This window comes from Myotis davidii, unplaced genomic scaffold (genome assembly GCF_000327345.1).
Source record: "Myotis davidii unplaced genomic scaffold, ASM32734v1 scaffold937, whole genome shotgun sequence".
NCBI lineage: Eukaryota > Metazoa > Chordata > Mammalia > Chiroptera > Vespertilionidae > Myotis > Myotis davidii.
The window spans coordinates 533589-548347 of NW_006288252.1; the positions used below are offsets into that span (position 1 = coordinate 533589).

Sequence of the window (14759 nt, forward strand, 5' to 3'; positions counted from 1 at the left end):
GTCTCCATGATTCCTGCTCACTGTCCCCAGCTGGCCTGGCACACGCCCCTCACCCGGCACAGCCGCCGGCAGGGACCAGGGGTGCAGCCCGTGTCCCGGGAGCGCCTTGCAAACCCAGCTCCGACTCCGGGGGTGCGCCCCCCAGAACTGGCTCAGGTGCCTCTCCTCTTTGTCCCCACAGCTGCCCCACACCCCTGCCCCGCCGAGTCTGCAGCGCTGGCTTCTCCGAGGCCCAGCCTGAGCTGGGAGCCCTGGGACGATTCGGGTCTGCCTGGTGCTCATCACAGTCAGCGCCAGGGAAGCAGGGACTGAAGGCGTGAGGAGGTGTGCCCGGCATCGCGCCAGCCTCTCAACACTGCCGGGACCCTGTTAAAAAGAAAAGGGGGGACCCGGCCGGTGTGGCTCAGTGGTTGGGTGTCGATCTGTGAACCAGGAGGTCACGATTCGATTCCAGGTTCAGGACACATGCCCAGGCTGAGGGCTCGATCCCCAGTGGGGGGCATACAGGAGGCAGCCGATCAATGATTCTACCTCATCGATGCTTCTATTTCTCTCTCAATTAAAAACAATAACAACAAATAGCGAAGAAATAAACAAATAACTAGGTCATCACTGCGTACCACGTGGCCTCAGCCACCTGCGACCCAGGCGGGGCAGTGGCCCTGCTTCCTGCAGCTCTCCTCCCGGCGGAGTGACCGTGCGGACGTGAGAGGGAACTGCCCTGTGACCGACTGCGCTCAGACTCTGAGTGAACATCCGATTTCCCTGGTAAGCACGCGAGAAATCAGCCAAGGGCAGAAAAGGGGGATCCACATGAAAACCCTGTGAGTGGGCCCAGACCGCAAAGGTGGCAAAGAACTCCAGAGCAAGTTCTGAATGCGAACGGTCAGATAAAATATACACTCCAGGAATATGTATGTATTTTTCTTTTAAAGAACTTTTTATCCCAGAAGAAGCATTTCAACGTTTCAGAAAAGGCATTCCAGTGCTGCTAACCCAGAGAGCGAGTCAAGTCCCAGCTCCACTGTCGATATTTTGCCGCCAAGTCTTCTGATTTCCACAGCCGTGTAGCTGCATTGATTGTCAAAGACACACCACCCTCCGGGAAGGCTCCCCGCCACCTCCCTGCGGCTCCCAACGGCTCCCACACACTCAGGGGCGGCCTCCCCCCGAACCGGCAGGGGGCCTCCTCTCCCCCAGAACCGGGCGGGCTCCCCCTGAACCGGCAGGGGGTCTCCTCTTCCCCCAGAACCCAGCGGCCTCCCCCCGAACCGGCAGAGGGCCTCCTCTCCCCCAGAACCGGCTGTGGGCCGGCCAACTCACCAGCCAGGGCTGCGGGATCTCTGGCAGAGGCATCTGGGGAGGGGCCGGCAGGCTGCTGGGGGTCTCCTGCTTCGGAGCATGGTCTCTCACTTCAGAACCTGCAGGGATCAGCCAAACACAGGCCGGGTGAGGAGGATGGCTCTCACCTCCTCAGCCCCAGAGGACTCTTCACAGACACGCCCTACAGGGCAGGCGGGATTCCTCTCCATCTCACAGACTGAGAACCTCTGGCTGGAAAAGGTTAAAGACCCCGCTGCAGCCCTAACAGGAGGAAATGGTGGGGCCAAGGCCTCTCAGGGACCTGCGCCCTGAGCTCCCGCTCTGCAGCCCCGAGCCCGTGTCTGTGCCCTAAGGGCAGAGGCTCTGGGAACAGCAAGTCTGTGTGGTCCCTCCTGGACTCAGAGGCTGTACCGGACGCACTTATTGCTGACATGAGGGCAGTGCGTCCTCCCAGGTCCGAGCCGGGAAGGAAGATACAGGCAGCTGACTGAGACCACACGTGAGCACGAGGCAGGGCGGCCAGAGGGAGGAAGAAGGAGTTTCCATTGGGCGCAGCCTTCTTTCTAGTCAAGAGCTCGCCTGGGAAGACGGAGGAAGCATCACTTCCCAGTGATCACCTGAGCGGCCAGCACGGAGCTACCGGCGGGAAATACGGAGTGAGTCCCTGCCCTCAGACGCTGCAGCACAGACAGACGCTGGCGGAGAACTGGGACAGTTAGAGGAAAAGAAAGAAAGAGGACAAACGTAAAACCGCCAGTGGGTGAGTCTTAAGCAAATTAAAGAGCCAAGGAGAGAATCAGTGAAGTGGAAATACCAGACGATATGTCAGTACGAAGCATGGAGAGACAAAGGCCTGGGACTCAGTGGGCAGAGGCAGGAGGGGGTGGCTGTGGGCAGAGGCCCTGAGGGGCGGAGGGAAGGGCTGGCTGAGGAGGCGAGCTGGAGAGAAATGCTTGGAACGTCTCTGTGCAGCCGTTTGGAAATGCACTACCTGATCTCCTTCCGTCCTGACAACCCTCTCGGGGTTCGCAGATGAGGAAACTGAAGCAGAAAGAGTGACTGCGAGGCCACATATTGGCGACGGGCCAGCCGGGAAGCCAAACCCGTCCGTCTGCACTGCCTCCGACCCTGAAGAAATGACCCCTTGCCGAGTCCGGGCGCAGTACCAGAGGAGACATTCCCCGTATCCGAAAAGGCACCGGCAGACTCACTCCTCCAACCGCACAGTGTGTGGGACCAGCGGAGACACGCATGGAGGAGGCGGGCAGGGAGGCAGCGAGACCCTCCACAGTGAGCACTGCCCATGTGCCCCAGGTCCTCTCCTGAGCTCCCTCTCGGGGGCAGGTCCCCACCCACAGGCCTCCCGTGGCCCCCTTCAATCTGCTACAATTCCCTCGAGGTCCAGAATGCAACCTAGCTGTGTCCTACATGGCTTCATGCCCTAAAAGCCAACGAACTGTACCCTCAAAACAGACAGAGTGTGAGCGACAGACCTCAGCAAGCCATGGAGAAGGAACCCTCAGTCTCCTCCAGCTTCCTCCCCGGTCTCCCAGAAGCCCCCAGGCCCCCCGCACCGCCCGCCCCCCACTCCCCACTCTCTCACTGAATGGACCGGATTCCCTCCGAGGGTTCTCCTACTCCCTGGTGTACCGCATGCTGACCAGGCTGCCCCCACCTTCCCCGTCCTACCCTCTGGCACAAGCTGGCCCGAGGCTGCTCTCTCTGAAGGGCCTGCTGGCAGCGATGGCCATGGCTGGTACCTGGGAGCATGGATCTCAGAGCTGCCATTGTCCTAATGGCTGGGGTTGGTTCACTGTGCCTAGACTGTGTGTGCAAACACGTGGTTTACACCAAACACCGGCTGTGGTGTGCACTTGACTGGGCAGAGGGATGCAGGGAGCTAGGGGAGCCCTGTTTCTGGGTGTGTCTGGGAGGGGCTTCTGGAAGAGACTGGCACTGGAACTGGTGAGCTGAGTGGGCGGGCAGCACCCATCCGGGAGGCCCGGGTAGCACCAAAGTTGGAGGAGTCTCTCGGCTGGACTGGGACATCCCTCTCCTCCTGCCGGGCTGGCGCTGTGGACTCAGATCAGGGCTCACCCTGCCAGCCCCGGTTCCAGGCCTCCCGACCGAGCTAACCCACTGTTCCTTTAGCTCCTTTAAGGCTAGCACCTGGCAAACAGTAAGACCTTCGGTGACAACTTCCTGATTGAACAAGCTCCTACGCTACTAAACCAAAGACTATGTTCTAGGAAACGGTGGGGCTAGAGGTGTGCGAGGCCAGGGGATGGGGGGGCGGGGGGCACGCACCTCTGGAGGCCTGTATCCTGAGCAGGATGTCCGCGATCACGGCCTTCTTCTCCCGGACCGTGGACGTTAGGTATTCGTGGTCCAGGAGTTCAAGAAAGAGACGAAGTTCCACTATTAGCTCCTCCATTGCTGAAACAAGGGAGGAAGGTGTGTCGTTAGATGCGCTGATTTGCAAAAGTCAAAATACAAATGCCAATCTGACTCAGAGCCTTCGCTTCCTGCTGGTTGAATCCGGCGTTCCCACGTGAACAGGCCTGCTGGAACCAGGCCCCCCAACAGCGTCCCGCACCCTCTTCCGGACACGCGTGCTAGCCCTGCACTTGCTCCCGGGCAGCATGCTCGGCTGGGAGGCGCCCAGCCACGTCGCCCGCAGACGGAGTCAAGCCTGACATCACCCCTCGGTGTCACTGGCACCGTGTTAAATCCCAATGTCAAGGAGGAGACTGAGTTGCAAATGCCAAGCCGTTTTCCCGGAACCACTAGGACCTGGTTTCGGAAACTCACACCCGACTCCGCTTTTGTCGCGCTGGCTCCTGCACAAAGGCCGTGCACGTGGCTACACGGTTGCCACGGGGATGCGGGGGGCCAGGAGGGCTTCCAGGGCACTGCCAGGCCTGCTTCCCACCGCGTCTTCCTCCTAGGGCTGGGCAGCCCTTCCCTGGATGTCCACAGACAGGCTGCGTGGCGATGTCAGCACGTTTTAAATCATCAGAAAGATTTAAATCATCAGCAAGTTTTTGTTTGTTTGTTTTTGTTAATCCTCACCCGAGGATACTTTTCCATTGATGTTTTTTAAGAGAGTGGAAGGGAGAGGGAGAGACACAGAGAGAAACACTGATGGGAGAGAGACACATCGATTGGTTGCCTCCCACTCGTGCCCTAGCCAGGCCCGGGAATCAAGCCTGAAACTGAGGTACGTGCCCTTGACCGGAATCGAACCCGGGACCCTTTAGTCCTCGGGCTGACGCTCTAGTCACTGCACCACACTGGCTAGGGTATCAGCAAGTTTCAAGTCATGCCTCTAACCTCTGCCGGACTCCTTTTAGGATCGCGCTGTTCTCATCACATTAAGGCGCTATTTGCCTTTTTCTGCACTCCCGGTGCAAATGCGAGGGAGGCCTCTTAGTCAAAGCAGCGACCCCACATGTACCGGTGGCCACTGTACCTCACCACACACCTGCGGCCCCAGAACAAAACCAACGCTTTCACTCAGGAGTGTCTGGTGACTCTGATGAAGCAGAAAACCCCCACTGCTTTTATTCCATCTCCAAACCCTCAAGGACACACTTCTTTAATGCGTGGGGCGGGGCGGGGGGGCACTTCTCAGCCTGAGGCAGCCTGGCTGCCTCGCGGGAAAGCGTGGTTTTCTGATCCGTGTCATGCAGCGGCCAGCACTGGGAAGGTCAGCACCGCTCAGTGAGCCATGACGCCACACAGCCACGCGCGGGTCGGACCCCTTCACGTGCAGGAGGCAAAGTGCTCTAACACAGCAGAATGCACTGTCTTTTAAAAACATTTTTTTATTCATTTCAGAGAGGGAGGAAGAGAGAGGGAGAGAGAGACAGAAACATAAATGATGAGAGAGAATCATGGACCAGCTGCCTCCTGCACGCCCCCCACTGGGGATTGACCCTGCAACCCAGGCATGTAGCCTGACCGGGATGGAACCGTGCCCTCTGGTTCATAGGTTGATGCTCACCCACTGAGCCACCCAGCCAGGCTGAAGTGCTCTTTTCACTATAGCTCTGGAGTCCACACTGCAGCTCACCTTAAGGAACTAGCACTTGTCAAGTTTGAATCAAAGAAAACGACCCACGATTTTCTGAAAAGGCCCTAAGATACTCGTCTTTCCAACCACATGTGTGCGGGGGCCAGCTTTGCTCATGTGCTCCCACCAGAACCAGGTCTCGGAGCGCTCGGCACAGACGCAGGGGCGAGAGCCGCTCGCCTCCGGGAGGCCGGCCTGCGTCCGGATCTCCGCAGAAGCAGCCGCGGTGCGCTCTCAGCCACCTCGTGCTGAGTACGGCCACTGCTCAGAAATACACATCATCTCTCATACGAAGCGCTAACAAGCCTGCCAGCTCTGAGTTCCGGTACGGCGAGTGCCTGTGATGTCCCCACAAATGCAGCTCCTTGGGGTCTTCGCTCCGTATTTTAAGACCAAAAAGTCCTAAGCAGAGAGTCCGGGAACTGCTGGTTGAGGGGATTCCTTCCCAACCTGCTCTTCCTCCGGCTCCAGCACCCTCCGGAGGCGCGGGCACAACTGCCGACGGGCACAGCATCCGCGCGTGCCGGGCCTCAGAGACGGGGCAACGACAGGCCTCACCCTCAGAGTAGGACGACTTGTCGTAATGGGAAAAATAAATGAAACTGAACACTTACCTTAGATCATATCCAGAAAGAACTATAAAGACACTTGAGAATCAAAATGCCAAAAAGTGCAAGCATTAAGTCCTTGCGGAGAGGCGGTGCCTTCTTTTATAACCTTGGTGTGGGGAAAAGATCGTCCAACTTCGACTCAGACTCAGATGTAAACGGAAAGGAGGATGGAGGAGACGAAGAGAAACAAAAGCCTGCGGCCCTGGAGAGGGAGGCCCGAGTGGTGGCCCGCACACCCCCGGTTCCACGCGTCCCGGGACCTGGGGAGCCGCCCTTCGCTGCTGGCCGGCCGCCCGCAGCCACGGCTCCTCCTCCTGCCGTCTCAGAGGCGGGGCCGGGCTCTGGCTTCACGAAGCCCCTGTCCTGTCCCCCAGTGCAGACCCGGGGCCACCTCTGAGGCCCCGGGGAAGAAGTCGTCTGCGACACATGGCTGGCCCAGGACCAGCCTGCTTCCCTGACCCGCCCTGTCCCCGACCTCCTCTTTGCAATGCCTTCTGCCGACCTGTACCGGGCTCCCGCCGCCGCCTCCTTGCCCAGCCCATCTCCTTCCCCTCCCGCCTGCGTCCCTCAGCTCCTCTGAATGAGGCAGTTTCCCCGCACGCTTCGGGCTGCTTCCCACGATGACCTCGGTGCTCCCTGCTGCTCTCTGCGGGTGCACCCTCACCGGTGCCTCCCTGGCTGGTCCCACACACACACCCCAACTCGCCTTGTACCGTCCACGCTCAGCGCAGCTACCAGCACCTCGGCCCCCCTTGGTCAGCCTCACCAGCTGTGACTGCGGTGACTGTCTCCTCCCCCGTTGGGGGCCGTCTGGTCAGGGGCCTCTGTGTGACCTCCCTCTGCACCGACAGGGCCCAGCACGAGGCCTGCCAGGGAAGCTAGCCCCCCAAGACACGCAGCATGTGCCTGTGGGTTCTCTCGCGGCTGGTTCCCAGATCTTCGTAACAGACCAGAGTCCTGGGATGTGTTGGGAAGAGAACGGTGCAGAGAGAAATACCAGAGCCCGTCCTCAATAGCAGCTGCTCCGTGTGACATTGTCAGAGCACAGACAGCCCAGGCCGGGCACTCTGACAGTTCATCTCTCAAGCTGGCTGGTGGCACCTGGGCAGGCCTCTCTGCTGGGGCAGGCGCCAGCGGGAGCACTCGGAGGGGCTCAGTGAGGGACACGACTCATGCGGCAGGGAGCACGGAGCTGCCACGCGGCCAGGCCCCAACATACTTTCCCTTATAGGGTGATGGCCAGGAGGTAGGCCGACTCTCAAACACTTCCCGGCCTCCGGCCTCCGCGCATAGCTGGCTGGGCTGCCTCCGAACAGGCGGCGGTGCTCTCTGGGAGGGAAGACTTGGGACCCCAGGTGCCCTGAGTGACTCAGGCTGAGCACAGGGCCCTGAGCCACAGCGCGGGGATGACAGCTCTGTGCAGGCAGCTGCATCGGAATCCGAGGGGAGAGAGCAAGGCCTCTCCTGCGCTCTCCTGTCGGCAGGACGGACAGCCGCCGCTCAGCCTCAGCACTGACTCCGCCACGTCCGCCACGTCCCAGCGGAAAGCCCGTCTATTCTGAGTCCTGAGAATCTGCGTTCCGGCTATTAGAGGCAGCACGGAGTCCCCAAGGAATTGCTGTGAAAATCCACAGAGCACATTCTTTGGGGAAGATATCATGGTTTGTACAAGTCGGATTAATATGTGGATGGATGATTCAAGCCCTAACAGAAAACATCCCTCCATTGTTGTGTGAAAAGCAAGAGATGAAACCCAGACCCACACATGCTTTTCCTGGTCATGATGATGTACGTACCCCGACCGCACCCCAGGGCCCGTTTCTCACTTCGGAAGCCTGATTCCTGGGCTGCAGATCAGGACCCCGCACTCCCAGGGGAGGCGAGGGAGGGAGGAGGGAGGGGGGAGGTCCGGGTCACTAGGGTTCCCGGCCAGGCTGTAAAATACATTCCCAGGAGCTGACACAATACGTTTCCTCGCACACACTTCCGACGAGATGGCACGCACCTCCCCAGCCACTCCTGTGTGTGATAAAAAGCCAAGCCTACGCCATCCAAGTTGTAGCTTAGCCTCTGGGGGGAGTACAGGGGAGCGGCTCCAGGACACGGGGCAGGACTGGAGATGCTGGCCTTTCCCACTGAGCGAACCTCAACCCCCGGCCACCCCAGACCGTTTCCTACAGCAGCTCGGAGAGGGCAGCTGCTGGGCATCCGCTCTGCCTCCTGCAGTCCCTACCGTGACAGTGCGTTTCGGATGCCCCTGACCCCGGGCGGCGGGGCTGACACTGCGGACCAGCAGTCAGGAGGGGAGGAGGAGGGAGCCCACGGGAGAATGGGGTGAAAATACCCTCCTCGAGACACGTGGGCAGCAGGAGGAGGCATGAAACAGATGACATGATGCCTCCACCACTGGAGCTTTAAGCGCCACCGTCACTAACATCTCAAGAGAAGGAGGGTCTCCAGGTCGCCGCGGGCAGGCCTGCAGTCCAGCTCGGAGCTGGTCCCGCACTTGCACACCACACAGTAGGGGCCCAACGTCCCTCCCGTCAGGAACATGACTCAGCTACGGTTCTTAGAGATGCCGCCCAGCTCTACAGCTCTGCTCGGACACTCTCATTGTGGAAACGCGGAAGGGACAGGGTTTTAAACGCTTCCTTTCTGTCCTTCATGCCCGAAACCAGTGCCTCTCAGCTTCCCCGGGGCACTGCTAGGACGCAGGTTCTGGCTGCGCAGGTGTGGGTGGGCCTGGGAGTCTGCAGGCCTAGCCAGCTCCCAGGGGTGCCCCGCTGGGTCCACGGTCCCATTTCCAGCAGCCGTGCCCTGAGCTGCTCGGAACCTGACAGCGTGTTTCAAATGCAGGAGTGACCCGCAACGCTCCTCAAAGGAATAACAGACACGCCGCTGCCCGCATTCACCTGCTGCCCGCGACCTTAGGGAGCACCAGGGTCTGCCACCGAAGTGAACCCACCACCAACCCAGCAATCAGGAGAGGGGACCGCTGAGTAGGCAACGACACCCCTGGGACGCGCTGGCATCTGGCTGCTGCTCCCCAAACTGTCAGGTTCAGCCAGACCCAGGATGCCGGGGTGACGGGGCTGACGCCCGTGCACAGCTCATCCCATCCACACACATCCCAGTCGGCAAACACCCAACCTGCCACCGCCTGTTGTGTAATGAGGTTTCCCTGGGCCCGGCCGGAGAGGCTCAGCTGGTTGGGCGCTGTCCGTGCACTGAGAGGTGCCAGTCCGATTCCGATGGGGCACACGCCTGGGCTGCGGGTCTGACCCCCAGCTGGGGAGCATAAGGCAGGCAGCCCGTCCATGTGTCTCTCTCACATTGAGATGCCCCCCCCCGCCCCAACACACACACACACTTCCTTTCTCTAAGCAGGTCCTCAGGTGAAGATGTAAAAAGGAGAAACTTCCCCAGGACAGGACGCAGCCCCGGCCGTTCATGTGCCTCTTGCCTGCTGTGCTTCCGGGAGCGAGAGCAGAGTGAGATGGCTGCAGCAGACGCAAAGCCTCCGCATGCACGGCGGCCCTTCACAGGGAGAGCCGGGAATGAACTCCAACAAGGACAGCCGGAACCCGAGACGGAACCAGGCTGAGCTCAGGCAGAGGGACCTTGCTGCCAGCAGTCCGGGAAGAGCGAGGGCAGGGCCCGCTAGGAGTCAGTCTGATCCCCTCAGAAGTGGCACTACCTTCCCGGGGCGACAGCTCACATATGACCTCGGTGACCCCGCAGAGCTGCTTTCTGAGCATCCCACCCGCCTCCATCCGAGGAGCTGAGGGGCAGCCCCCAGGGAGGAGCCTGCGGGTGACCAGCTGACAGCAGGCACAGGGTGAGGCCCCCCCAGGGACGGGCTGCAAGGCTGCTGTCTGGCCGCCCTGTCCCCCATCCCTGTGGACGGAGCCCACTCCTGCATGCGTGGTGGGGGAGGGCGGTGGGCAGAAGGGCTGGGTGGCATATGGCAGTGAGCTAATGGAAGCCAATTAGCGCCACGGCTGCTCTCACAACAGCTTCTCAGGGCTGGGAGCCGCTGCGCTCACAGGGCGATGAGACAATGCGGCGGCTGCACCCTGTCCATAGAGCGATGCGGACCCCCAGTCCTGCCTGCTTTCTGGACGTGCCCCAGGGCACAGGGCATTGTCACCATCTCTCTATGGAACGAGGAGCAGAGCTGTCCACAGGGTTTTGCTTTAAACATACATATATTTTTAAATATATTTTGATTGATTTCAGAGAGGAAGGGAGAGGGAGAGAGTTGGAAAATAAAATAATAAATAACAATATAAGAATAAGCTCTGTGTTACTCACAACTGTAAGCCTACTTTTGCCCACCTGTACACATACAGAATATGTATTAATTGACAGTTCCTGGCATCATAAGGCTTCCGGCCAACAGTGGGCTGTTAATAGTTAAGCGTGGGGGAGTCAAATGTCATACCTGGATTTTCAACTGCTCAGCGCCCTAACCCCACACTGTTCAAGGCCAGCTGGCCTGTGAGATTTATTAACGTAATGGTAAATCAGCTCGTCCTCGCCTCACGGCTGCCTGAGTTCTCTGGGGTCTTGCTCACTGAGTTCCCTCCCAGCACGTCTTGGCCTCTGCCCTTGGACCTCAGATTTAGCCCAAACCCACTGCTGCCAGGGTCCCCATCTCAACAACGGCAATGCTGCTCTCCCAGCTACTCGGGCCCAAATCCGACGCCATCCTCCTCCTCCTCACTCCTGTCCTCCGGCCCATCAGCACATCCTACAGGGGTTCCTCCCAAAGCAGGGGCCGCCCCAACCCCAGCTCCCGGCCCTCGCTGCTTCTAGTCTGGCCAGGCCACCGCACTGTGCCCCCTGGCACTGGGAGGGCTCCCAACTCACCTCTTCCCTCCCACCTGCTCACCCACCCCAAACCCATCCTTTACTCTCTCACATTTCAGGGCCAAAAAGGTTATATGCAGAGAGGGAGGGAGGGAGAGAGAGAGTGGGAGAGAGAGCGAGCAAATGTCGTAAAATGTCGGGAGAAGGGGGAACAGAATCCTTTGTACTGTTTTTGCAGCTCTCCCGTAAGCCTGACTTATTTCAAAGGAAAGCTGAAAAATAACCCTACAAAGCGCCAAGTCCCTCTGTGAGCGCGTCGTCTCCCGTGGCCAGCAGGGCCTCCCTCTTCCCCCTGGCACATGAGCGCCCTGGGTGTGCCTGGCAATGAGTGTCACAGACGCATGACCCACAGCCCCTGAGAGCCCTCGCCTGATGGACAGGAGAGACGCAGGGCAGAGAGCTTCGCACAGGGTGAGGGGACTGGACAGAGGCTTGTTTCAGCCAGAGATGCAAAAAGGGGTCCTACTGATGGTGGCTGCCCAAGGGCTGGGTCTTTTTTAAAAAGTGTGTGTGTGTGTGTGAGTGTGTTAGTGAGTGCGTGTGTGTGTGTGAGTGCGTGTGTGTGTGAGTGTGTTAGTGAATGCGTGTGTGTGAGTGTGTGTTAGTGAGTGTGTGTGTGAGTGTGTTAGTGAGTGCGTGTGTGTGTGTGAGTGCGTGTGTGAGTGTGTGTGTGCGTGTGTGTGTGAGTGTGTGTGTGTGCGTGTGTGTGTGAGTCCGTGTGTGTGTGTGCGTGTGTGTGAGTGCGTGTGTGTGTGCGTGTGTGTGTGTTAGTGAGTGTGTGTGTGTGTGTGAGTGCGTGTGTGTGTGAGTGTGTTAGTGTGTGTTAGTGAGTACATGTGTGTTAGTGTGTGTGTGTTAGTGAGTACGTGTGTGTTAGTGTGTATGAGTGCATGTGTGAGTGCAGTGTGTTAGTGTGAGTGTGTTAGTGTGTTAGTGAGTGTGTGTGAGTGTGTGTAAGTGCACGCGCGTGTGTGTGTGTGTGTGTGTGAGTGTGTTAGTGAGTGTGTGTGTAGAAGGTCTCACGAGTCCATCAGGTCTGACTGAGAAGTGGAACGGTGGTTAATAAACGACATGGCCCAAAGCACCCAGCACGCTCAGTTACTCAGGGTTTAAACGGACTCACTCATCTCCCTTAAATCTGAGCCCCCACGAACACCTCCAAGCCCAGCCAGGAGGACAGCTTGCCGACTCGCTGGCTGGAATGGAGCTACCATCAAATTAACACTCAATAAAGCCCGAGCCGCTAGAACCTGCAGGAAGGACCTTCTGGACGCTGACGATGGCCGCCCGTGCTCCGCACTCTGGATGCTGCAGGGGGTGTGAGAGAGCAGGGCCCCCGAGCAGATCCCCGAGCAGATCCCCTGCCACCCGCTGCTGCGGCTCAGGCAGCCCCTCCCGGATGGACGCCTCCTTTCAAGGCTGCTGGGCAAGCTGCCCTCCCCGGGGATCTCTGTGCTGCCAGGGCCATTCTTTCTCCCCGCCTGAACTTGGACGGAGCAGAAATGCGCAGGTGCTGGGGACCCACACAGACAGACGGAGGGGGAGGGGAGGAGGGCGGGGGGGGCAAGGCAGGCACCCCAGGAGACCAGGGCTTGGTCCCCGCCATCAAGCAGGCAGCTGCTGTGGACTGTCACTGTCCCCCAGCCCCACCCACTAGCCATTAAACAAATACATGTAGACGTCCCACACCCCATGTGCTTCTGAAAGGGTGTCTTGCAACCAACAAAAGACGATAAGCACAACTTTAAAAAGTGAACAACTGGGAACCACAGAAATGGGCCAACATGGCGCATTTTAACTCTGGAGCGCCGTTCCATGGCAACCGTGCAGTGGTTCACCAACCACGACTGGCCGTGTAAATTCACACAGGAACCGAGGACGGGGCTACAGTCTAGACCAGTGATGGCGAACCTATGACATGCGTGTCAGAGGTGACACGTGAACTCATTTTTTTGGTTGATTTTTCTTTGTTAAATGGCATTTAAATATATAAAATAAATATCAAAAATATAAGTCTTTGTTTTACTATGGTTGTAAATATCAAACAATGTCTATATGTGACACGGCACCAGAGTTAAGTTAGGGCTTTTCAAATTGCTGACACGCCGAGCTCAAAAGGTTTGCCATCACCAGGCTGAGACATTCTCTGGTGCAGAGGCTGCCAGAGGCAGTGGTCTTAGGCCTGTGAGCGGGGGCTCATGGAAACCCAGCTCCCGCTCCTCTGTGACTTTCCATCTCCATCTCCACGCTGCTGGCCGGATTTCAGCACCGGCTCCCGCGTGCTGCGTGCAGAGAGTTTTCTGCGTCGCAAGAGATGTCTGTGCTGAACACAAGGAGAAGCCCGCTGTCCGAGGAAGAACGCGATCCTATGCTTTAGCCCAGGGGTGGGCAAACTTTCTGACTCGAGGGCCACAATGGTTCTTAAACTGGACCGGAGGCCGGAACAAAAGCATGGATGGAGGGTGTATGAACTAATATAAATTCAAAGTAAACATCATTACATAAAAGGGTACGGTCTTTTTTTTCAATAGTTTTATTCATTTCAAACGGGCCGGATCCAGTCTGCGGGCCGTAGTTTGCCCACGGCTGCTTTAGCCTGACGGCCAGGCACATTCACAAGTCACACGGAAGATGGAGCCATGTGTCTGCGTGTGCCGAGTGGGGAGACAAGGAAAACGCTCATTTATAGAGGCCGCGCACCTGCTGTCTCTCACCTTCCCGCCCAGCACCCCTCCACATCCAGGCCCTGGCTTCTGACCTCCAGTTTGGGGACCACACACATCTCCATGGCTTCCCACGCAGGACGAATGCCCTGAGCACCCTGATGACAACCTCTCTATGGCCATCACTGCATCTCTCCTGCAGAGCCAGGCGCCTGGTGCTGTGCTAGGACCAGCTGCCGCCCGCTACACTGCTCTCCGCTGGGACCCAGCGACGGGGTGGCCCTCCCTGTGACAAGAGGGAGGGAGGACAGGTGCCCTCAGGGAAGGACCTGTGATGATCAGGAAAGCAGGGAGGGCGCCTCCCTGCAAGCAGCTCTCACCTCACCACGGTCTGGACCAGTTCCACTGCGGCTTCACCAGAGACTGAGGAGAGCCAACCTCAGCCAAAGCCAAGGGACAGCCCCCTGGTAACCGCTCCTCTGGTGCTCGGGTCGCCAATGGTTCGACGGCTACATCCTGCGTGACAACGCCCCGATGCAGTAACTGCTGAACAAGGCTTTAACGCACTTGTATGATTGCAAAACCCAGCACCAGCTTCACAGGCAACAGAGAAGACCTCCTTTCAAAAGCTCTGCTGCAGGATTTCGGGTGCAAGGAAACTTCCATAATCTCAAACACTCGGCGCGCTGTCCTCCTGAGGACAGCAGGTGCCACCCAGGCCCCAGGATGGTGTGAGCCGGCAGCTGGAGGCCCGGTAACGATCAGCTCTGCCGGACCCGCCAGTCTCAGATCCCACAGCGCAGGCAGGGAGCGCTCAATGACCACCCATCTCACAGTCGCCCCTGGCCATCTGCTGCTCCTGTCACTCGCATTGAAAATTAATGAGGAGCTTCTGGGGGCTGCACGGGCGTTGCAGCTGCTGCTCTCACGCTGGGGCGACGCGCTACTCGGAGGCTTCCATCAGACCCCGCTGTCCTCGGAACAGCGTCTGCCGGGCCCACGTTCTCTGGTCTGATCCCCCTTTATTCTAGAGGTGCTGTTCCCCAGCTCCTTCAATTGTCTCACCTGTTTCATAAAATCCATGGGGAATTAAAGGCACTGGGAAACCGACAGTCATGATGAAAAGCCGCCAGCGTCTCTGACCCAGGGCTGTGGCCATCACGTTCAGCGGCAGGTCTGTGCTCACGGAGCAGACCGCCTCCCCGCGGCTCCCTA

The 14759-nt window shown here is 58.7% G+C and overlaps 1 protein-coding gene across 3 annotated transcripts in view; it reads right to left on the bottom strand.

Moving 5' to 3' along the window:
* Positions 1–14759, bottom strand: part of AFAP1 (actin filament associated protein 1) — a 63894-nt gene that overhangs the window by 41948 nt on the left and 7187 nt on the right. For all 3 annotated transcript variants that reach the window (XM_006760116.2, XM_006760115.2, XM_006760114.2), the window contains exons 2-3: positions 3631–3759; positions 1324–1421 (exon numbers count right to left, since the gene is read on the bottom strand). In XM_006760116.2, coding sequence (XP_006760179.1) covers positions 1324–1421; positions 3631–3757 — 225 coding nt within the window. In that variant the 5' untranslated portion in view covers positions 3758–3759. The remainder of the gene's footprint in view (positions 1–1323; positions 1422–3630; positions 3760–14759) is intronic.